This window comes from Theileria equi, chromosome 1 (assembly GCF_000342415.1).
Source record: "Theileria equi strain WA chromosome 1, complete sequence".
Lineage (NCBI taxonomy): Eukaryota > Apicomplexa > Aconoidasida > Piroplasmida > Theileriidae > Theileria > Theileria equi.
In genome coordinates, this window is record NC_021366.1 from 2550442 (window position 1) to 2575086 (window position 24645).

The 24645-nt window shown below is 41.6% G+C and overlaps 8 protein-coding genes across 8 annotated transcripts; 5 read left to right on the plus strand and 3 right to left on the minus strand.

The window, feature by feature from the left end:
* Nucleotides 1-878: 878 nt before the first annotated feature.
* BEWA_029470 (hypothetical protein) lies at nucleotides 879-1706 on the plus strand (the record flags this gene model as incomplete). The annotated part of the gene is made up of 1 exon (XM_004829706.1): nucleotides 879-1706. One exon carries the CDS (start codon nucleotides 879-881, stop codon nucleotides 1704-1706), a length of 828 nt encoding a protein of 275 aa, XP_004829763.1.
* Nucleotides 1707-3399: 1693 nt separating this feature from the next.
* Nucleotides 3400-7344, plus strand: BEWA_029480 (reverse transcriptase domain containing protein; the record flags this gene model as incomplete). Its single annotated transcript, XM_004829707.1, has 1 exon — nucleotides 3400-7344. One exon carries the CDS (start codon nucleotides 3400-3402, stop codon nucleotides 7342-7344), a length of 3945 nt encoding a protein of 1314 aa, XP_004829764.1.
* Nucleotides 7345-7629: 285 nt separating this feature from the next.
* BEWA_029490 (signal peptide-containing protein) lies at nucleotides 7630-8109 on the plus strand (the record flags this gene model as incomplete). The annotated part of the gene is made up of 1 exon (XM_004829708.1): nucleotides 7630-8109. One exon carries the CDS (start codon nucleotides 7630-7632, stop codon nucleotides 8107-8109), a length of 480 nt encoding a protein of 159 aa, XP_004829765.1.
* Nucleotides 8110-9406: 1297 nt separating this feature from the next.
* On the plus strand, nucleotides 9407-13963 carry BEWA_029500 (ABC transporter, ATP-binding protein domain containing protein; the record flags this gene model as incomplete). Its single annotated transcript, XM_004829709.1, has 1 exon — nucleotides 9407-13963. One exon carries the CDS (start codon nucleotides 9407-9409, stop codon nucleotides 13961-13963), a length of 4557 nt encoding a protein of 1518 aa, XP_004829766.1.
* Nucleotides 13964-14598: 635 nt separating this feature from the next.
* BEWA_029510 (signal peptide-containing protein) lies at nucleotides 14599-15466 on the minus strand (the record flags this gene model as incomplete). The annotated part of the gene is made up of 2 exons (XM_004829710.1): nucleotides 14599-15176; nucleotides 15253-15466. 2 exons carry the CDS (start codon nucleotides 15464-15466, stop codon nucleotides 14599-14601), a joined length of 792 nt encoding a protein of 263 aa, XP_004829767.1.
* A 394-nt stretch (nucleotides 15467-15860) lies between these two features.
* On the minus strand, nucleotides 15861-16713 carry BEWA_029520 (hypothetical protein; the record flags this gene model as incomplete). Its single annotated transcript, XM_004829711.1, has 2 exons — nucleotides 15861-16259; nucleotides 16297-16713. 2 exons carry the CDS (start codon nucleotides 16711-16713, stop codon nucleotides 15861-15863), a joined length of 816 nt encoding a protein of 271 aa, XP_004829768.1.
* Nucleotides 16714-17466: 753 nt separating this feature from the next.
* On the plus strand, nucleotides 17467-19398 carry BEWA_029530 (glycyl-tRNA synthetase, putative; the record flags this gene model as incomplete). The annotated part of the gene is made up of 1 exon (XM_004829712.1): nucleotides 17467-19398. One exon carries the CDS (start codon nucleotides 17467-17469, stop codon nucleotides 19396-19398), a length of 1932 nt encoding a protein of 643 aa, XP_004829769.1.
* BEWA_029540 (DNL zinc finger domain containing protein) lies at nucleotides 18579-23862 on the minus strand (the record flags this gene model as incomplete). The annotated part of the gene is made up of 3 exons (XM_004829713.1): nucleotides 18579-19465; nucleotides 23290-23443; nucleotides 23518-23862. 3 exons carry the CDS (start codon nucleotides 23860-23862, stop codon nucleotides 19395-19397), a joined length of 570 nt encoding a protein of 189 aa, XP_004829770.1. The 3' UTR covers nucleotides 18579-19394.
* Between the last annotated feature and the right edge of the window lie 783 nt (nucleotides 23863-24645).

Below are 24645 nucleotides of genomic sequence, written 5' to 3' on the forward strand. Positions count from 1 at the left end.
GGCTACTCACCTCAGAATGGGCAAACATAAACCACAATATAAATAATACGTACAAGTTACACCCGTTTGATTAGACAAACTAAGCTGTTTTATGAGTAGATTATCTAGCACTAATTAAGCCGTCATAGGCTGTAGATCATTATACGTTACCCCTGGAGACCTTACAGTTCGGACTTTTGGAAGGAGATAGAGGAACTCAAGATGAGAAGTTTCACAAGACTCATCCTATTTGCCTCGCTATGTACTGGCACTTTGGGAGCTCCCGTAGAACCTGAGAAGATTCTTGTGAATCTTGACATTTCCGAGGACGTGCCAGACCAGATGGAATATCTTCCGCCCAGGGAGGATAAAGACTCTGCAACCTACAGAATTAGACAAGACCTCAAGGAGACTCATCTCATTGGTAGAGTGAGTGACGGAGAACACATTATAATGGAGGGGGATTCTACATGCGTTGATAAATACGTTGAGATTACAGACAGATACAGTGTCTACCTGGTGAGGATTATGAGCAAGTATACAAATGGAAACGAATATTCTTGTCGCATTGAACTCCTAATTTTCTATGTATCGAGTCGAAATCTTTTGGTGAAAAATATCGATTGTTAGATATTTCTTATTTTAGAGATATATTCTCTAAAATACACCATCTTAGGCTCTTTAACTACGATGAATAAGCATTGGAAGTCCATTCCGATAGAGACAACGGCAATGGCCATTTTCACGGTTATTCCAAAAAGTTAAACGGCACAGGCATCGATAAATGGTTAATTCCAAAAGGAACATTGTATTCTGACTCCAAAGAAGGACTCAGGACACGTAAACGACCAGAGGGTCGGGGAGTAACCATTAAAATCCAAAATTCGGCAACGTAAACAATGATTTCCGAGGAAAAGTCTCCTTTAGGCTCGTTGTTAAGCCGAGGGAACCTCCAGAGGAAGTCATCACACCTGAATAAAACAATAGGGGACGACAACGTCGGAATGCAAACTGCAGCGAGTGAAATCTCAACTTCACGAGCTGAAACGATAAAAGGTGTCACAAATCCAACATTAATATCAACAAGTGATGTAGCTGACAACAGGTCTACGTTATCCCTCGTTGAAGGGCAATGCCTACCTGAATCTAATCAAAAAATCTTTTCTAAATGGGTACGAGCTTGCGATCATACAGAGAGTAAACAGGGAAACATATTGCCTCTTAAAAAGCAACAAAAACATGATGATAGTGGAAGAATAAGACCCAAACTACTCGTTAAACAAACTGGTACAACCTACCGTGCATCATTCCAAACTGACGACAAAGAGTTCAACAATGACATACTTGGCACTAGAAGACTTTATTATAATCTAGCTGACGTAAGGTTAGCGTTAACCCTGGACGAATTGCAATGTGGACCTGAATTTAATCGAAAAAACTTCTTCTTATATAAACAGGTGGCGACTTGTAAAACTACCCAGTGTAGACGGGGGATAAACATAACTTTTAAAAAGCAAGGCGGTAATAAAACTATGGCGCTTATAGTAATCGTTGAAGAACCAGTAAGTCTCTCTAGGAGATTTACTGGAATCCTCAGTAAGAGGATAAACTCAAATGGTCAAGCAATCAAGGTCAGGTCGAAATACAATCAAAAAATCTTATTTATAAAGGCCTGTTCTGATTATTCCCCAAACCTACAGGAAACTGTAGTGTCTACAAGGGTGTAGGAACTAATCACGCACATATAACAATCCGGTACGTACGGGGTAGGTAATTTGTTGTTGTCGCATTGACGAGTTTAGAAGGACGAGAGGAGACCCAAAATATGTGCAGCATTACAGAACACCCGTAAAATTGGACGTTGTAAAGGAGGAAAGGGATGGTATCATCAAACTGAACGTTGTGGTAACATCGGATACAGATGTAAAGCAACATCATGTTGAGATAGACAAACGAATAAAGAAACCTCTACGTATCAATTTCCTAGCAGGACTAGAAGGCGAAAATCAAGTTGTCCTTGGGATGGTATACTTTGACGGACAACTTCTAATCGGGGAACAACGCGGTCTGTTGACCAGAGAAGTTGCTTGGTACATAATGGATGGAATCAACTTAATGAACATTTCATCAAGATACAGTAACGGGGACAAAGTCGATTCACGGTACATGTTTGAAGCTGGCAAAGGATTCAATCTCGCATCCGAGGAAAGGACTTCTTTGTGGACCTAGCAATTCCATGGGTGTGAAATTGAGAGGAGTATTGTCTATACATAATGGTTCGTAGAAAGGTATACTGGCAGGGCTATAGAGGAGTATCTAGTGCCCAGTGGTGGAATGTATTACACTATACTGATAGGAATTGAGGTCTACTATACATGCATTACTAACACGCGGATATCAAAGGAAATCGATGGTATAGAGCAGAATACACGAAGTAAAACTTCTATAAATAGTATAATTTAGAGATACCTTTCCATACATACTTTGCTAATTCCCCTTTCCCAGACCAACCCAAAGGGTCTGTTTCATAGACCCGACCAGAGTTTACCTGTTGATTTAGTAATAGTTGAATTACAGAGCATTCCTTTATCTCATGAATGAATAGGTGTGGTATAACAGAGGTATAGATTGATCAACGCCTATACTTGTAAAATACCAAGGATGATCGTCCAGAGGTAGCATGGTTTAATAGTGGTAATATATGGATGCCTTAGAAAGCACCAGCTTAAATACTGAAGGTAACAAGAAGAGGAATAACCAAGTCCACTTGTATGGTAATTGCTTTGGTTTATTCCAAAGATCCTCCATAAGTCATGTCTGTAAGTCTGGAGGATCCATCCAGACTGACATTATTACGACTACTAGCCTATCCTTATGAGAGTCTCAAGGTAATAGTTGGTGATAGGAGGAATAAATGCATACACAAACTGTTATTCATCCCCACCATCTCTGCATTCCTTCATTCTACTCCCAGTAGACAAGATCCATAGTACCATGAACCGACCAAGGATCCTTTACAGATTACTGGTGAGAATCTTTTGTAAAAACTGAGTGATTGCTATGAATCTAAATAAAGTAATATATCTTTTCATATAAACATACCAATCTCTCAATGTCTTAAAACTGAAATTTAAAGTCCAAATAAGAGACTCTGAACGAACAAAAGGAAATGTCCACTTTAGAGACATTTCCGATAAATTTAGGCTTACACACTTAGATAAATGGTTAAATATATTCGAATAATTCAATTCTGACTCCAAATAAGGACTCGGAAGCCAAGAACGGCTAGAAGGCCGTCTAAAAACCACTGTATTCCATAATTCGCTAATTTAAACAATGAGTCCCGCAAAAAGGATACAAAAGGGCTCGCCATTCAGTCAAGGTAGCCTTCCGAGAAGGTCGCCGCGCCTAAATCAAAAGATGTGTGATGATGACACACAAATGCTAATTGTAACAAGTGAAAACTCAACTACAGAAGCAGAATCTGCTTCTAGTGAGGCGTTCTGGACGCCAATGGAGATAAGTGAAGAGGAAGATGATCAAATGGAAATCATCGACCTAACACCTCCAAACTATCAAGCTGATGAGGTCGAAATCCTGCTAACAGGAACTCCGCCAAGTCCAAGCGATAATTCAATTAGAGTATTAGAACCTAAAGAGGTTAATTCGCAATTACCAGAAGATTCTAGTCCGATAGAAGAACCAGGATCGTCTGATAGAACATCCTGCTTCACAGACGAAGAAGAATCCTGCAACAACGCAGCTCAAAATAGGTTAACTCGAGCCCCGGGTGAAATGCAATGTGGACCTGAATATAATCAAAACAACTATTTAAACAAACAGGTGGCGACTTGTACAACTACCCAGAATAGACAGGGGAACAAAAGACCTTCTAAACAGCAGCGGAAAGAAAATGAAAATAATAAAATAATAGCTCTAAAAGTAATGTTAGATGGTACGGACGAACCAGAGAAGATTTGGCCAGCATGTGTATTGCACAAGGTCCAACAAAGCCTAGGTAAAGTCCCAAAGTTCGGATGGCAACACATCCACGAAGCCTATAAGGCAAGATTTTCTAATGATATAGACTTGGAAAAACTCCAAGATCTGGCTAGGAAAGGATTAAGAAATAACTTACACTTAAAACTACCCTCTGATGAAGAGCTCATGCTGCGAGCCGATGAACTCCCGGAGAACTCTCTAAAGGAGCTACGTAGGAAAATAAACATCAAAGAGGATATAAATAGAAAGCTGGTCCTAATGGAACAATATGAAATCGAGGAGGCCGAAAGGACTTACAAGATTTACTCACAGAGATTCCAGGAAACAACATTTCAGTACATCCTGGACGAGTTAGGATCCTACTTACTAGAAATCTCAAATCAACCAAGAGACTTCTCAGAAGCCACAAGAATATTGCAAGCAGTCCAACTGTCATATCACCACGTAACATACAAGGAATGGGAACCCTCCAATTGGAAGGAAAACATGGAATTTAAGATAGCAGGATTCAAGTACACTAAGGAACTGATTGACAGAGAAGAACTGTACGACTTGTCTAGAGAAGAACGTGGTCGGGCTATACAATACATGAAAAACAAAGGGAAGATTCTGGAAAACCCCCAACACCGACTCGAAGAAAAAGTAGCCTTAGACAATAATATACTCATATACCAAACAAAAATTGATAGGAGTGAAGAGAGGATACAATTCAACTTGGACAATAGCAACTTCGAGAAGAACACGAAAAAATTCTTCAGAAATCTATTGAACCAAGGACAATCTCGAGATCACCCGTCTCCAGTGGAAATGGAGATACACTGGTCCCCTGTGTGGGACGCCAGAACTATAAATCCAGAAAAGTTCGAAAGGTACCTATATCTCAACCCTACAGTTGTAAGGGAAGAGAAAGACTTCATCTCCGAAGAAGAATTTTATGAGATCATAAAAGGACTCCCAGACTGGAAAGCATGTGGAGTCGATGGAGTATACAACTTCTTCATTAAGAGAACAACACATTTGCACCCCTTCTTGTATAAACTAACAAAACAAGCATGCATGGAACCCCATAAGATACCTCAATGGTTTGGAAAGGGAATAACATACTTGATCAAGAAGAGCGACGAAACAACGCCAAGCAACTACCGTCCGATAACCTGCATGTCTAACTTGTACAAACTGGTAACAAAATGTGTCTACAGAGTGTTAATTGGAATTGTACAGGAGAGAAGATTGCTGTCGGAAGCGCAATTGGCCACGGTTAAAGGAGTCCAAGGGGCAAAGGAACAAGCACTGTTGAACATTGCAATTAACAGGGCGCACAAGAACAATCTGAAAACATCATGGCTCGATATTAGAAAGGCATTCGATTCGATAGACCATAAATATTTACATGCCGTACTAGATCACCTGAATATCCCAGATTGGATTACTAACTTTATAAAGCATATCACTAGTGGATGGACAATAGACGTTAGATGTGGGAAAGAACCTATAATGGTGAAAAAGGTAACGAGAGGAATCCTTCAAGGAGACTCGTTATCACCGCTACTATTCGTACTATGCATGGATCCCCTGAGTAAAATCCTACATTCAGTTTACCCAACGGTAAAAGGAAAGATTGGAGAAAAACAGGAACATGGCTTGAACCACCTACTATTCATGGATGATATTAAACTATTCGCTGAAACTGACGAAATCCTAAAGAAAATGACGGATGAGGTCAAAATGTTCTGCGAAGCCTCAGGATTGGAAATAAACAGAGAAAAGTCAGCTACAAACTCGCCTCTCTGCGAAGACACTGCGGTACTATTGGAAGGAACTGCAATGTATAAATACTTGGGTATAATGGAGGACAGATCGAGCATCCCATCTTTGGAGTCATGGGAAAAAATCCGAGCCGAAATTTTGGCAAGGGTTGAAAAATTAGCAAAAACCAAGCTGAACGGGAGAAACTTGTTCAAGGCAATAAATATGTTTGCTTTGTCCCTCCTGAACTACTACACTGGATTGCTAAGACTTTTACCGGATGATTTTGAGGCATTAGACTTGGACATCCGCAAAATATTGGTCAAACATAGGATACATTACCTCAATGCATCCCCTGAAAGACTCTACCTTAAAAGAGACCAATGTGGACGGGGACTAGCATCAGCAACCTTTAGATCTGAAAAGATGTTGCTAACTTTTTGGGACACCTTGAGAAAAGGCAGTGAGACATCCACACGTCGAGCATTGATTATGCAAATCGAAAATGAAGACCTCACCCATATGTCACGCATAGAGGGATTTGTTAGACGCAAATACGAAAACGTCAACAATGGAGGACTACGTATCGGAGATGACAATATCAATGAGATGCAAAGGAGAAGTCTGTTCCACTCACTCTCACAAAAGAGATGTCACCCTATATTCTTTAAACAACTGAATGGAGACAACCTAATTGATAGGAAGGAATCTGCACTTTGGCTAACACATGGAAACATCTCAGCCCGAGACGAAGCAGCCTACTGCGCTCTCCAAGACAGAAACATCTTCATGGGAAACTATGACAAATGCAAACACTGCAAAGGAGCAACAGCTACTGTAGACCACCTGGCCACATGCTGTGAACGTAAACTAGCCTTTGATTACACCAGACGACACAACGAAGTTCTGAAATGTGTATCTCTCCACCTGTGCCGCATGTTCAATCTAATAAAAAGAAAGAAAATAAAAGGATATGTGATGCAGGAGACAGTTACTGACGGCACAAATGAACTTAGGATCGATACTGCTGTTAAGACGGACGCCAGGATAACGAACAATAGACCTGATATCCAACTCTACGACAGGAGAAATAAAAGGATATTTATAGTCGAAGTCGGAATCACGTGTCCAACTAAGGTTTCAGATACGGAATATTATAAACAAAGGAAATACGATGTCCTTGCAAAAGAACTAAGCTGCATCCATAATATGCCAGCATGCACCGTTCCAATAGTATACTCTTGGGATGGACTGGTCACAAAATACCACGCAAAGCACCTAGAGAAAATCGCGGTGCCCATAAAAATCAGAGCCTACATGCAGACTAGAGTACTACGTACCACCTTAGATTCGGTAACTCATGATCGAAGAAGAGGAGTTGAAGAAAGAGAACCAGAAGAAAAGCTGGAAGACATCTTCGAAAGGTTCCTCGGAAACCTCGACAAAGAGGAAAAACCTCTTGAAGAGGAAGAAGTGGAAAACGAACTCGAATTCTCTCGCGACCGAGTAATAAGGATCAGGAAGAAAATAAAACGTAGAAGAACCGCTGCTTCTAGAAGGTCTGAAGGCCCCCAAAACCTACGGAAAATCCGTAGGATCTACAAGGGTAGAAACTAATAACACACATATAACACAACCCCTACACCTAGGGCAGGCTAATTAGTACAGATTACTTGTCAAGGCTTAAAGTCTTTGTTTTCCTTACTCTACTTCCCCTGTTACGCCTATTGCGTACTTTTTTAGTAAGAGTACGAGTGCATGCTTGCCGTTGTTTCTTGTTTTGAATACTTCTGGGTACTTTCTTCTTTGAATAGCACCCATTATTTCGCTATTACGCTTATAATTGCCCTTTGTTCATGCTAAGACTCTAGTTCTTATTTTGACCAACCAAGAGCCTAAAGGATGAAGGTTCTATCAGTACTCTGGACGATATGTTTGGTAAGACTGTGCCATGGTCTAGGTTTTTTCTCAAGTTGTTGTGGAGGGGACGTTACAGATGGTGAAACACTTGATCTTGCTAATCCCGATTCGTCCAAAGTAGATGTAGGGGAGGAAACGAGCAATGGAATAAGGTGGAAAGTATTTACTCCCAAGAATGATGCAAAATTTACCTCATTCACAGAAGGAAGAGTAGAAATAGCAAAGACAAACTGTGGGTTGAAATGTCTAAAAATCTCGTTGAATTCACAGACTCCTCTCATGATAGTAGAACGTGTAGGCGCTTGTACACCTGCAAAGTACTTTGAGAAGGTTGATGAAAAATGGAAGGAGATTAGTGATCATACTTTGTGCGGTAAACTGAATGCAATTAGCAAGAATACAGGAAAAGCAAACGAGCCAGTAAATACAGAGGGTAGTTCCAATAATATAGAAGATGAATAGTAGTTACAACTAGACATCATAACTCTTACCACAACATTCTCCATATACACACTTTATACATGGGTCAGTTGAATTCTCAGCATACCATCCACAACTTCTCTATCAATGTTAGTATCCATTCTTTTGCATAGATCCCCCGAGTAAAATCTTGCATTCAGTATACCAAACAGTTAAAAACAATCTGGAAGATCTCTTTGGACCAATGTAGGACATAGACCCAGGGTAGTTTCCTCTTTTCATACCCTTGGAGACTACTTACTCCATAGACATTTTCTTTCTCACTCTGTAGTACATCATCTCCATTATACCCTTCTTCCTCCTTCTTGTCTACTACCATGGAATTACAGTATTCCCGTCTTGTTTCACCCTAGCACCCTCAACCAATCCATCCTTATCCATGTAAAGACTTCATTAGCCCATACAGCTCCTATTCCTCTCCATTCATTCAGATTTAATTCGCGACATCTCGATGGGGTGCATGTAAAGGCTAATTGGAAATACGTCTAGCATGAGCCTTTCTGACAACATTTCCGCTATCCATCGACTTTACCGATAATTCAACGATGGATAGAGTAACGCCAGGTTGATATGAACTCAGGATTAGCCCAGAATGAACCTGGAGCGACCACTGCACCTGAAGAGAAGGAAAAGGAGAGAGATTCCGTGAGACCAGACAAGCAAGAAGATGGTGAATCGTGACTGAGGCATATCTCTAGAGTTGGAATTTCCAATGAATGAGTTAGAATACCCGCTCTACAGAGCCACGCGGTATATCCCTGCGAGATGTCATTTTCGCCAGGGACTAGGCCCTTGTAGACGATAGATTCAAGATCATTAACAATGTTTCTAGAGTAGGAACTAGTATGTGATACTGAATATGAACCGAGAGCCCTGGAATAACGGCGCGGACTTACACACCTTTTCCTTCTCATCCACTACCTACATTCGCAACTTGAAAGACTGCCGGGACAACTAAAATATTTCAATTCCCGTAATGAGTGTCAAAGAATGAAGAGTGGGTCGGGAAAACAGAAGATATCTCTTCTTCCTCCGTCAATGGGGATTCCCAGAGTTTCTTCTTCTCCTTCATTCCATTCAGAATATGGAGCGACATATGACTCGTTGTTGAATATTTTTGCATTTCATATACAACATCTTCTAACAATTGACCTCGGACTTGATCTCGAGGGAGACACTGGTTCGAGTCTTGCACTGGATTCACATTCTCTCTTCTCATACACCGTCATGTCATTAAATTCGGTAGAGCTTTGTGGAGGAGCTCTGGATTTGAAAGACAATGGGCGGTGGACCAGCCTCAGAGGCTACCACTCATCACTTTTGGGAGAGTGAAGTGGAGCTGGTCAGGAAGAAGACTCTTGCTCCAGATGGAAAGAAGTTTCGCTACTTTGATGACAAGGGAATCTTCAACTTTGTCTTTCTGGTATGGATGGGAAAATGGGCCAGAGAAACGTCAAAGAGGTACCTGGACCCTTACATGATCCACCCACTTCCCTTGGCCGACCAGCTTCTCATATGGCAGCCTATTCTCTCTAAGTACATTAGTGATGGCATTGCTAGTTTGGAATCTCATGAGGACCCGGATAAAGATGAGAGGAAGGCCAGAAAACCAGTGAAATACATACTAGTGAGAGCTCTTTTACTGACATACTGGAAGAGACTAACCATCATCCTAATAGGAATCGTTATCGTGAATGCCATTGGAATGAGTGTAGCCATTTTCTTACACAAATTGCTAAGTTTATTGTCTGATAAAAAGTTCAAGCTCATTACACTACTCTCTCTGGCGTTTTCTATCATCGCTATTGAGCTCCTCAAGGATATTTGTATGGACCACATCAATTACTACGTTAGCAGGCTCTCATTTGCTATTGATACTTCTGTCAGTCTCACTATCTTTCAACACGGTTTATGTTATAGACGTGGTAGCTTTGCCAACTTCCAATCCAACGCAGGAGCTTGCAAGAATGTCATTCATGGGTGCTCCGGAGAGGATAAATGTACGGATAACCCATTACTATGCCCGGCGAGGAGATACAAGAATAATGAGGTCACCCCAAAAATGTACGCTTTAACATTCAATGACTCCCACTATATTCCACATTCTGTAATGTTCTTGACGGGATTTGTCGATTTCATGACGGCCTTTACATATGGTATAATCATAATGAGCACTCAGTTCAAGGTGAAGGCGTCTACTATTCTAATGGTATCCATGTCACTTGTGGCATGCATGTTTCTCATACAGATGGTGAATGGCTTCAATTTCAAGTATTTGTTTGGATTAAGAGATAACAGGATTACCAAGATTAATGAGGTGATTCCAAACTTGCCCTTGATTGAGAGAATGGCACTGGACGACATTGCTCATGATGCCATTACGGAGGCCAGGAATGATGAGCTAGTTCTGGTAGGAATTCGTTTCTTTCTGTCGCTCATAAACAAGGTTATAATGACATCGATAATATGCATCAATATCATTCTTATTGTAAACGATTTTGTTTCTCAACTTAGGGATACCACCGATGTAAAGACTATTGATCCGCCAGGATTGCTCGCCTCTATTTTCATTCTGTTAAAGATTCTTGGTCCTCTGTATGTACTCCCATTTAGGCTAAAATCTTTTGTAACCAGTCTGACCTCATTCCTGAGAGTGGAACGTTTCTTCAGAACTTGTTCACCAAACTTTTATTTGCAGGACAACAAGTTTACAGGGAGGAATCCTCTGCCAGATGGACTGCCTGCTGAGGATAAGACACTGCCCAAGGGTCTGGTTGTAATGTTCAAGAAGGCCTCCTTTGCGTGGGTCAATAGCAGGAAGGATCTTCTTGACAACATGGGTACCACTTGTCTTAGGAACCTTGACTTTGTCCTCAATACTGGTGATCTTGCCATAATTACTGGTGCTCAAGGTTCTGGAAAGACCAACTTTGTCAAGGCTATTCTTGGTGACATGACTCTGGTAGAAGGATCAATGGCTGTGTTACCTCTCTCCACCAACATGCCAATATTCTATGCTTCTCAGGATGTCTGGCTACAAAAGGGTACCATCAGATCTAACATTACCTTTGGTCACAGATTTGATGAGGATATCTACGAGACTGTCATCAAGGCTATTGAACTTGAACATGACGTATCGACTTGGGAAGAGGGTGACATGCGTACTATTTCTGAACATGGTTACTCTCTCAGTGGAGGTCAGAGAGTGAGAGTTGGACTTGCTCGTGCCCTTTATGCTTACCTCATCTTTAGCAAGGTAACTAGAGAGAGTGAATCTGAACATTCCCTCCTTGTAGTCCTTGATGACTGTTTCACTAGCTTGGATCCATTCGTGGCGAAGACAATCTTCAAGAATCTCTTTAATGTTAATGATGGACTATTGGCCAAGGACGATGTTGCTACTATTGTCACGATTTCCAAGCGTATATTAGATGCTTGTGTATCAGCTGAGTCATCGGAGTCATTCCCGGATGCTCCGATATACGCATTGAGGAATGAGACTCTTATCCAAGAAAACAAACTCAAGTCTTTGATAGAGAATGAGGTTGGTAATCTTGAGCCTCCAAAGCCCTCTGAAGACATAGTGAAGCTTCCACCAGAGTCATCAGATATTATTAGAAGATGCAGTTCTGATGACTATGCCCGCGGCAAGCGTAGAGAGATTATAAAAGCAAAGTATGCTGATTCACAGACATTGCAGGCTGCACGTAATAGAATAAGTCACAAGAGCCAAAATAACAAGAGCTTCAAGCCATATTTGGTGTATCTCCGTGCGGCGGGTTGGCCTATTATCATCTTTTTTATTCTCACCTTCACGTTTGCAAGCTTAGGTAATGTTCAATTTGTAATAATGTCAAAGCTATCGGATGCAGTTGTTGAGTACAAGAAGGAAGTGAATGAAGCTACAATTTCATTTTCTGAACTTGAAATGTATTGTACTAAGGCACTGAGATGGATTGTTATTCTTTCAGTCTCTGTTATGGTTGGAGCTTTCTTCCGTATATGTGCCATGACAAGAGCTTCATTCAACATTTCTAGGAGGATACACGAGTACTGCATAAATTCACTCTTCACCAATAGCTCTGGAGTGTTGAGCATCAAAAAGTCGTTGAGTGGCATCCAGACCTTCTTGTATATGGATACACTCACGATTGACACTACCCTAAACTATTGCATGCATGATGTCTGTCTACTATTGATTGAAGCAGGCGCTCATCTCATCATGCTATTCTTCATGGTGCCCTGGTCTACTCCACTGGCTCTTTTGCTTGGCTTTATTATTTTCCGGTACATTGTATACTACTACATAAAATCCTGTAGAAACGTTTTCCATGCACGTTTGGAGGCATTTGATAGAATAAATGATACGATAGAGACAGCAATCTCTGGCCTATCAATTTACAGGAGCTTTAAAAAGGAGTGGGAATTGCTGCATAGCATGTTTGAGCATACAGACTACGCAGTGAGAGTTCTTTATTTTATCAACTCGGTAATTGTCTGGAGCATCATCTCATTCAGATGTCTAATCTCACCACTAGCCTTGTTCATTCTCCTCTTCCCTCTTGTACGCTCATATTATTTTGGCGTGAATGTACAAGTTGGCTACTATGGTATGGCATTTTCCCTATTCCTAAGTTTAAATAATTATCTTGCAAATACTTTAAAACTCTACGGCCACCTGGAGCTAATGTTTATTTCAATCACAAGGTTCGAGTACTTTGTTCTTCCTGGTACCAAGATAAAGTTTCAAAAGAAGAGGAACATTCACCGGACAGATTTTGTCGTGGACCGTTCTGAGAATGATTCAGATCACAAGAACCTAAGTTTGGATAATGTTGAGAAGTATATTATTTCCAGGCGCTTTGCAAGACATATTTCAAGGAGGGGCTTGTATTGTACAAATCTTAGAACATTGCTCTTTAGGCACAAGGTTAATGTGCTTGATGTGTCCAAGTATGCAGTTTCAGGGTATACCAGGATGCAGCTAAAGGATGTTAATGTCTATGTGACGTCTGGCAAGTCTAAGGAGAAGTATCCTATTCTCAAGAATATCACATGTTCTGCAGATACCTCAGACATTATCGGTATTGTTGGAAGAACTGGTGCAGGAAAGTCTACTATGTTGTCAGTACTCCAGAACTTGGCAAGGAATAGAGACGGTTCTGTCCTTCTAGACGGTTGTGATTTGAATGATATGCCAAAGAGTGTGACTAGGCAGATCATCGGAGTACTTCCTCAACTACCATTTGTATTCAGAGGTTGGACAGTTCGTAGGTTCATTGACCCTAGAATGTTATTTGATGACGCTGACATTGAAACTGCCTTGGATAGTTGTGGCTTGCTAAAGTTTGTTAAGAATCTTCCAGGTGGCAAGGGTCTTGACACAGTCATTATACCTGACCATTACCATAAGGATATGTCAAGGCGCTACAAAAGAGCCTATTATGGACCTACTTTAAAGCCACATGATTCTTCTGTAGATAATGTCAACGTTGACTATGGATCGGTGCTTTCAAACTCACAACTCCGTACACTATCAGTAGCAAGACTAGTACTGTACAGAGAATTTTACAAGATACTCTTGGTTGATGAGCCTCCGGAGGATGAATCTGGAACATCCAATACTGCAGAGGTTCCCATTTATGAGCTCATAAAGACCCACTTCCAACATTGTACAACATTTATCGCAGCACATGATGCAAGTATCTTGCGTCTATGTACGTCAGTTTGGGTCTTCCATAGCGGGTCTCTCATCAAGACCTGCAAGACTGAAGAAGTTGTCGACAGCGATTCTCTATCAAAGATCATAGAGGATTGCATTACCACACACGTTTAATGCAGTAGGTTGGTTTTAAGAAAATTTAAAACTACCGTTTTGCCATATTGGCCCTTGTTTAAATGGTTTATAATTCACAGTTCCTGATATGCATGCACGCATTTAGGACTTTAGACCTGGGAATGAGAGATATGTATTGTTATAGCTGGGCGTTTCCAGAATAATGACTAGTTTAGAATGCTCTGAATAGCTTGACTAGTTTGCAAGTTTATGAATGAGGAAATTAGAGGATGGTTATGACCTGAGGATTTATGTTGACTATACTTTGCCACTATTTTATCACTTTGGTTAATGTTTATACCGAGAATGTGACTGGAAATGAATGGGTGAGTATGGACCAGTATGGGAGCTTCTTTATCTATAGAGAGATGAGAATAATGGAGTAGTGGCTATGGTGAATGGAACAGAATAGACTCTTCTATTCACTTCGCTCATAAAGTCTCCATCACTATTCCATTCGTTACGCTCATTCCATAGTGACCTACTCCCTAGTCTCTAACGTCGGTAGGTCATTACTACCTCTGGTAGTACTGAGAAGAGTACTCTTTTAGGCTCCTTCCAGTCGCCTGCTCGCATCCCTCATTCTTCGGGACTTATCCTCCTTTAATGCTACGCACTCAGTCGGATAGTCACCACTACTCACTATGAATTCCCCTCTTCTTGCTACTCTTTAGTTTAAACTCTGATTCAATGCGATCAAACTCGTGAGTTTCAGTCCAGAGTTCTCCAAAGGAGAAGCTTGTGATAACGATTATGCGAGGAGCGTCCAGTCCTCCTTCCCATAGTATGGTTCTTCTCATGACGTTGTTGGTCTCTTCCGTTATCAGATGTCTTCCAAACCTTACCACACCGATTATATACTTGTTAACCATCTTTGGTTGTATAGTTAGTTTTGTATGGAGGACTTTTGGAACCTTTGGCCGTTCATCGGCATTGTCCGAGTAAGCATCCAGAGGTTCCAAAACTACATCCTCACGGATGATATCTGTAGTTTTCTGGGTCATGATGTCAATCTGTAGAGGTTCTCTGACTACTGGTGCGTATAAAGCATCTCCTGGATTCTTGACAAACTCGTCAACAGTCTTTACATAGCTCCCACGAATGTCAGAAATGCGATTTGTGATGATTCTCACGTACTTTGTGCCTCCATCTCCGAGCACAACGAGAACAAATCTACTTGTATTCCTGGGATCGCCTCCGATCAACATCTCAACTGAATGTTTCTGTGGACTATTTAGTGTAAACTATATGCATGCAAGTTTTAGTGTGATAGGAAAAGGACAACATACCTCCGTCTCGAACAGTGTCAATGATGTAGTTGTGTCTGGAGTTTTTTCTAACGTGATAAGTCGTACCTCCGGAGAATTCGATGGATGGAGCGACGCTGATTTTCTCTGACATGTACCCAGAGATGTCCAGGTCGAGTAGAATCTTGGGATTAGGAGGCGGAGCATGCACTAGCATCAAAATTTGCAGGATTAGTGAAAACAAGAGGATCTTCATATCGTTATTTCCCTTGTGGTTGGTGCGACTGACTACTTGACTTTTGGTTTCTCAAACCGATCATTTACCCTTACACTTTATTCAGAAAATTTACTGAATTCAAATATTACCAACGCGCATGTAAACGCGGAGTCCTTTGATGATTTTACAATGTATTGTCTTTGGTGTGTGGTGGATGACAAGTAAACGCATGCAACCACATTTAGAGTTTATACGGATAGGTTAATATAAATTAGAGAGTCCTAAGACATGATATACGGTAACAGATATAATGCGCTCGACCAGGGCGTAAATGACCGTGCAGATCTTACAATCCAGTGACAGACAGTTTATAGAGAGTTTAATGGGTGGGCATTTCAAACACCTGTAAGAGAGTTGTGTCAAAAAGCCAGAACTACAAAAGAATCTTTTCTCCAGGTTTGAACGCAGGTAGACCCTTGTACGGACACGATTCGCATCTGAACGCATCTCCCAGATAGCAGTTTCCGCAGGAGGATGTGGGAGCATCCACATCCTCAGCCAATGCTACTGCGTCCTTCTTTTCTCGTTCCGCTCGCCCACATGTACAGTTTGCACATGCTCTAGGTTTCGTAGCGCACGAATCGTATTCTGGCGCCTTGGACACGTAGCTATCGATTGGAGCAGCTTCAATCTTGCTCGATTCAACACCGCCAACCTTCCAGTTTGGCCTCTTTGCGGTTACTAATATACATTCGGCATCCTTTACGAGTTCCACGCCTACGAATCCCGCATACATGAACTCCTTTTTAATCGCCTTTTCGTCGGTTTCCACCTGAATGCAATGTGGATAGGTAGACATGGAAACATACCAGGGAGCCCTGCGGAACGACAAGGACAACTAGCCCATCGCTGGAGAGTAAATCGTGATACTTTTCGAGCATACTGGCAGCCTCTTCTCCGTAAAACTTTGACGTGTCCTCAGATACCACGACCACGACGTCAAAACTCTCTTTCTTTAGAGCTGCAGCTCCAAACTCTTCCAGGGACAAATGCTCGAATTCAGGCAGACTTGACGCCCCAAACGCCAGCTGAACGGTCGATATGATGGGCGAAAAGAGGCTCGTTGGCTTTAAAAAGTCCACAAGGCCCCGTGAGCTTCCAGAGTGACCTTCCCCTAAACCGCCGGGACTGGCTCCAGGCTGACCCGAGGCCTTTTCCAGCGCCCTTTTGAGGAACTTGGCGACCTCCTGCCTGCTAGAGGCGACTCCCAGGATCCTCTGGACCATTTACTCCTCTGCGATGATCTTCTAGTCCCTTGGGACTTTTCTACCCTTACCACCCTTTTCTTTATGCTGATCACAAAACTGGACCTCCTGCTACACTTTAACGCGACTTTACCGACAAAATGCCCCCAAAAGCCAACGACAGCGGCTGCGGAACGAAATTTCGACAAATGGCTCCTATAAACTAAAGAGTCGAACCAAAAAACGTTTAATGAAAAGGTAAAATACACAAAATGGCAGCACCGGGTAAACTTCGGGGTTGTAAATCCCACTGAGGCGACGTGGCCCTCCTTCTCTGGCGTTTTGCCAGTCACTTTATGTTCTTTGGCATTTATGTTTAGGATTTCATCACTCTGTACATTTTGTCTCGTTTGTGCAGGTGCGAAGCAACTCTTTTGGCGTTTGGGTCCAACGGCACACAGCTGTCATTGCGTTGCGACAAGGAGACATTTTTGGGACTCTTTGGCGTTTTCTAGAAACCTCTGGGACACTAGCAGTCTCTTGACCCGCAGGTTAGAGAGCAGGCGAGCCCTTTCCGGTACATTTGGTGAGAGCACAGGGCACACTCGAGGGGCCACTAATTCGGCCAGGAAAGCGTTTCAGGGTCCACATTTCAGGCCTACGGAGGCTAGACAGTACAGACTCTACAGTGTAGGCAGAGAGAGGACAATAACCCAGCCAGACTTTGAGAACGAGCCCTCGGAAGAAAACGGTGAATGTCGTAAAAGGGTGGACAAGAAAAGGAGTAGCGAAAAAATGGAGCTAAAGGACGCCTTGGTAGCCAACAAGACGAGCTGTGAGAATTTGCTCAAGAGAAGGTTCTTCTACACGAGTTCATTTGAGCTTTATGGAGGCTCCGCTGGTCTCTACGACTACGGTCCTCCGGGATGCGCCCTCAAATGCGAGCTTGAGAAGCTCTGGCGCGAGCACTTTATCGTATTTGATGAAATGTTAGAGGTCTCATGCTCGTGCATCACCCCGTATAATGTGCTAAAGTCCTCCGGACACGTTGATCGATTTACGGATCTCATGATTAAGAATGTGGTCACTGGAGACTGCTACAGAGCTGACAAGTATGTTGAGGACCTCATCAACACCGTCATCGCCTCCATGGAGACACCCGCTGATAAAAAGGGCAAGGAGCCAGCCAAGAAGGTCATTAATGCAAAGCTGGAACAGTTGAGCAAACAGGAATTGGAGAAACTCTTGGTTCTCGTCGGAGACATGGACCAAAAGGCCATGGAGGAATTTTTGGAAACGTACGAGGTCAAGTCTCCAGAGGGAAATGACCTTTCAAAACCATTCCCATTCAACCTCATGTTTGCTACCACAATCGGTCCAAAGCAGGAAGTTAATACGGTGGCTTACCTGAGACCAGAGACCGCTCAAGGCATTTTTGTAAACTTTAACAGACTACTCGAGTACAACGGAGGCAAAGTTCCATTTGCAGCTGCCCAAATTGGACTCGGATTTAGAAATGAGATTAGCCCAAGGAACGGACTGCTCAGAGTTCGTGAGTTTTTGATGGCAGAGATTGAGTATTTTGTCCATCCAAAGGATAAGACCCATCATAGATATGCCGATTTCAAGGACGTTGTGCTACCTCTGCTCTCGAGAGTTGAACAGGAAAGTGGAAGCGCCAAGACACAAAAAATGAGCATTGCAGACGCCATTGCAAACTCCGTCATTGACAATGAGGCGCTTGGTTATTTCCTTGCAAGGACATTCTTGTTTCTCAAAAAATGCGGAATTAACCCAGAAGGAGTCAGATTCCGCCAACACACATCTAATGAAATGGCCCATTACGCCTCAGATTGCTGGGATGCAGAAATATTGACATCCTATGGGTGGATTGAAGTTGTTGGTCACGCAGACAGAATGGCCTATGATCTAACATGCCATTCCAAAGCAACAAATACCCAACTGGTTGCAAATTTGAGACACCCAGAACCAATTCCAGTTACAAGGGTTGTGCCTGCTTACAATAAGCCACTCATTGGCAAGACTTTCAAGACAAAGCAAAAGGCTTTGTTGGAGCACTTTGAAGGATTGAGCCTCGAGGAAGCAATGGAAATTGAGGCGAAACTCGCATCCGACGGCTCTTGCAAGGTCCTGGTAGGTGATGAAGAATTTGAGGTTACAAGACCAATGGTATCCTTTGAAAAAGTGCAGACAATGGTTTCCGATGAGACCTTTACACCAAGCGTGATTGAGCCATCCTTTGGAATGGGCAGGCTCATTTATTCCATCCTGGAGCACTCGTACAGAGTACGTCCAATGGAGGAAAACATGCAGGATGAACGTCAATACGTTTCTCTCAAGCCACCAATTGCACCCATAAAGTGCAGCGTACTCCCTCTTTCTGGAAAGGAAGTGTTTAACCCGCTCATTACCCGTGTTCAGAATCAGCTAAACAAACTCGGTATATCGTATAAAATCGACAAGAGCGGTGCGTCTCTTGGAAAGAGATACGCAAGGACTGATGAGATTGGCGTACCATTTGCCATTACCATCGACTTCCAGACCGTAAAGGATGATACTCTGACGCTGAGGGAGAGGGATTCAATGAAACAGATTAGAATTGGCATAGACAAGGTTGCAGATTTAGTACTTGATTTGTTGAGGGAGAATTTGACATGGGAGGATGCCATGAAGGAGTTCCCGGTATTTTCGCAACAAGAAGTTTAATTAAAGTGTCTATTTTGTTTCTTTAACTCGACTATCAGAGATAGATCGTCTTGACTAATTTCTTGGCCTAAATGCGAGTATAATGTATGAAAAGAGTGATGATTTCTAAAAACTTGGTAATGGTAGATGGGTATCCACAAACATGCATAGAACAAGAGTAGCATCTGTAGTATAGAAAATGCTTCCTTAGTATCTATTCATTGTAGTACTCCATTAGACAAACTAGTCCAGTACCCATTCCATAGGAACATCTAGAACATCTCATGGAGACTCATATTTGTCTAACCCAAGGATCTCCTTTAAATCGATTATACAGTTTCCATCCAGCAAAACAAGCCAAGGCAGAAGTTAACCAACAGTGGAAAATAGGATGTACATAAGGATATTTATAGAGACTCATTAGATCTGCCTGACCCATGGTTCTCCAGCAAAGCGTTGGTAGATCCAGTAAGCAAACCCGGTTAGAGAGGATGAAGATACAAGAACAGAAGATGTGATAATAGAGATAGTCTTTATATCAGGGCCTTTATTAGGAGAAGGGACTCGTCTAGCAGCGGTAGAATGTTGATTAACTTGAGATCCAGAAGAAGTTACATGATTAGAGGCTGATGATAGCTGTTGAGCTTTAATAGGTCCAAGAAGAGATTCAGTAACTTCATCATCCGGTATATCTTCTTCTTGCTCCTCTTCATAGGTATCATCATACCCATTAGATAGACTTTGAACATCTACAGGGAGTCTTACTCCATTTTCAGCACCTACAGAAAATTCTTGACATAAGCTTAGACTACTCCTGACATCCTCCAGAATCTTTTTAATGGCTTCTTTAATAGCATTATCATCAGTTACTTGGATATCTTTGACGGTATCCTTCCATTTTCCGTTTCCATTTTCGTTCGTAAGCCATATAGTTTGGTTGTCACGCTCAATGTATATCATAACAGGGATATTTAGATTGCAGTTGGGGAAGTATACCGTAACTTGTTTTACGTCTTTTAGAGGGAATCCATCCACATTTTGTTTCTGACCATGATTTGTTACAGCCGTTATGGTAAATTTCTCACCAGGAATGTTAGATATATGTTCATAACCTGTGTATCCTTTAAACGGATCATCACTCGTCTGTGGATTTACTTTTATCCTTTTTGGAGAACATCCACTGTGACAATAAGACCTTCCACTATCCTTCCTTGATATATCTATGCTAACTGTGTGATGGATTCGGCAGCTAACTTGATCAAGCTTCTTGGTAATGGCATCAGTATAATCACCTTGTAGAGGAGGACCTGTGTAAAACTTCTTGGCTTCATCCCCTCCAACAGGTGCCCAAGTAAGACTTTCCTTAGTAAGATTCTCAAACCAAGTAGAGTGTCCGTCACTGATGAATTCAACCATAAGAGGTATTTTGCCATTCAGAGTACTGTCATCTTTCCATTCATAGATCCTTATTCTGGATATCTCTCCATTTTTAAGAGTAATACCACTAGTATCTTGCCCTCCAAAGGGTACCCGGGAAATCTTCGCAGTACCTCCATTAATCGTGTATTCATTAACCATGTAGTCACTTCCAGGAGGGGGAGTAGGTGAGGAGCTAGAGTTAGTAATCTTTCTGGTTTCTCTTACACATGGAGGTGGACTACCGTCTTTATAAAGCTTAGATGGATTTTCTGGATTATTTAGATTAAATGGAACGGCATTGTTCCTTTGGCAGTTTCTCCAATCTAGTAGATATTCAAGTGAATTATTGTCATTACCAGCATGTATCCAATAACTGCCTACTTCATCACCTCTGCTATAGTACTTGGTGTATTCACTCTTTTTAATTCCAAGTATTATAGGTACCTTGTCATTTCCACTCCAAAAGTACACTTCCACCTCCTTAACACTTTCTATATACTTGTCTTTTATTTTAGTCGCTCTTATAATACCTCCCTTGTTTAGATCTCTTCTTAGCATAAAAGATCCTGTACCTGAAGGTTTGTGAGTAACTCTAAAAAAACCGTTCACCGGTGAATTTTCTTCTCTCATAGCAAGGATAATAGTTTTATCAGGATCTGAATTATCTTCATAGGTAGTAAGTGTATCATTTTCCGGTTGTTTTGTTACATCTATCTGGATACCCTCTTTTGGAGGAGTGTATTTTGGACATTCTTTTATATCTAGTTTTTTCTTAACATTGGCAAAAATCTGTTCAATTTGGTCAGACAGATCATGCTTCTTCTCCCATGTATTTTTATCATCAGAATTCCTCTGGTACCATTCATTACGATCAGTGTATTCCACACGTATAAGAAATGGATTTGTAAGGTTACATAATGAGGCATACGACGAGACTTTGGTAACATCCTTGAAGGATAAATTAGTAGACCCTATTTTCTGTCTAGAACCCTGAATAAACAACTCTGCCACAGAAAATGACTTCCCACCAGACTCTTTATTCGATGTATATTCATAGGCCGAAAGTTTAAGGTTAGTATCCACAGTTCCATTATGAAAAGCCTTTATTATATTTTTATGTCTGCTGTCAGTGTTATCATGACAACCAGAGGCCAGTCCTAAGTTAATTCTAACAGCCTTATTGAGATAACAGTTAAGATCATCCAGTTTTTTCTTTAGATGCACTCCAGAAGATAACTTTGTACCTTCTTCCTCTTTCAGCTTCTTCCATTTATCGTGATTTCCACCAAATTCCCATGAATTTTCATACCAATCAGTATCTGTCTGATTAGAACCATTTTTATCAAGCCTTATCAAGAGAGGATTCTTACGCTTTTCATCTTGATCCCAATAGTAAACAGAGAGACTAGTACAGTTGTTTGTGGTAACTGAAAACAACTTCCACGTTTTATCATTATGTTCTTGGCACATAATAAGATCATTTCCATAGGTTACCGGATATGTTTTGTCACCAGCATCTAGTAGAGTGTGACAAAACTTTTTATAACAATCAACAGTTTGTCCCGGCATCTCCACAGTTAGAAATGACTTTCCATTATTACAAATAGGACATCGGTATGAATTGGTTTTGCCAGTTTCATTATTACTTATATCAATTTTATGGAGTCTGTGGAGTCTGCACGTTTGACTATTTAACTTCTCATTAAGGTAGGGCGTTGTATTACTGTGTGCAGGAATATTCTTTAAATCGTTCAAAGATACATGTCTCCATTCTGTATGGTCTCCACCTTTGTTGAGGTACAAGTGATGGGCTCCTCCGCCATAAATCCTAAGCACAAGGGGTAGATTTATTTCATCCTTATTATATGTACCTTTTGTATAGTAGTATGTAGTTACTTTCTCCAGCTTAGGATAAGTTTGAGAAAATACAGTGGTTATTTTACCTTTTTTTATTTTAAGGGGCTTGTTACCGTATGTTAGCCCTTTTATTATTCGTCCAGAGGGTATACTGTGAGTAACATACTCATAGTATGAAGTTCCTTGAAGGTATCCCTTACTTGCTTCAATATTATTATCATCTTCACAAGGACCTGTGCTATTACCATTTTCTCCATTTGGACACTTCTTCCTTATGTCTATATCTTTGGAAGACATTCATAATGCTACATTCTATTCTCCCACTTTGTACGTCTTAAATTTATGTTAGTCTATTCTCCATCTAGTTACTCCCTAGACCACCATTCATTCATCCTCCCTCACAACTAGTTCACAGTCAGAGAGACTATCCACAGAATGACAAGATGAACAAGTATCAATACAGTCCTCAGTAGTACAGTATGGATAGTCTACTGGAGTATAATGAGTCATTCTGCACTTCACTCTTCCATTCACCTTGTCCGTCCTACTATACCACCTCTCAACTGGTGAGTGGTTACTACAGATGAGCTAAAACATCCCTCGCCACTACCATACCATCTAAATAAAAATACTTACCCAATTCTGCTTTAGAGACAGATTCATTCTTTTCGGCTAAAATCTGCTCGATATTCTTCTTTTCATCCCCGAACCAACCCAGTTGGTCTGATATCAAGTGAAGACTAGAGCACTTTGCACACTTGACATACACAACCCCGTGATGATACGCTCTCTGTGATGTTGATGTATCGTAGTCATAGAAGTGGCCATAGAACATAACTAGGCTAGTTCTCACAGATTGCATACCTTTGAAAAAGTTTTTGCACTGCGATATTGGCAAATGTTGCATGTAAAGACTGCAATATACCGTTCAGGCTTTGACGCCTGTAAAGTGGCTCCACCACTTTGTTCTGGAGCATCACTGGTAGTTTCACTATCCTTTTCATCGCTTCCACAAAATTCTCCATCTACTGCAGTACTTGGACTAGTGCTACTGCCAGTAGTATGACTGGCAGAGAACACATGCCCACCATTTTCAGGCCCATTTTTCGAGCCAACAGTGCGATTAAATAATGTACAACTGGTACATGGTACTGCATGTTTATATGGTACGATGGACCTGCGGAAATGACCTGCAAAAGGCCTAGTCATACGTTTTAATGCAAACATGACGAGCAACGGCGAATTTGCCACGGCTAAATGGTAGCTATAGGAGCCCTTTTAACTTTCTCTACTATGTGTCCACGTTATTTACCCGATACCGCGAACTAAATGGTCAAGTAACGCCTTAAAAGATCAAAAGTGAATGCAGTATGCCCTCGTACTTTTGCCACTAGGCAATGCCAGACAAGCAGAATTAGCCACTGATAGCAGCCTACAGATGCTCTAAACTCCACAGATTGTTAACCTAACCCTCGATCACCTGCCAAAACGCCCATTTAAATCTCCAGTGGAGTAGAGGCACGAGTTTCCCTTGTAACGTTAAGTGCAGCAATACACAACTATTTTTGGCCCTGTAGAGCTAAAACCACAACCTCATGATAAATATGGACAATAAAGCTTTGTCAGAGTCCAAAAGCCAAACTTCACCGCCAGTGTGTAGACAACATCCGTGATTCCTCCAGAGACGATCGAGAGCGGCCCAGCCCCTTTACTCTTGAACGCGCAGAACTAAAACAATATTTTGAGGCACAAAACTGAAAGAGCGACGGAAAAGGGCAAAGAAAATCCTACTAAGGAGCCCCTGATTGTCACCACTTGGAGCCCAATGTGTAGGCATTTCATAAAAGGCGCAAGTAGCGTGGCCTTTGGTTATTTTGGGCTTATTTACACTCTTGTGACATTTTGTTGTCTTTAGCCCGCAAAGTTTTAATTTACCGTCCCTTTGACTCTCGCTGCGGCCACCTGGACGTCCATACGACGGCGTTGCCATTT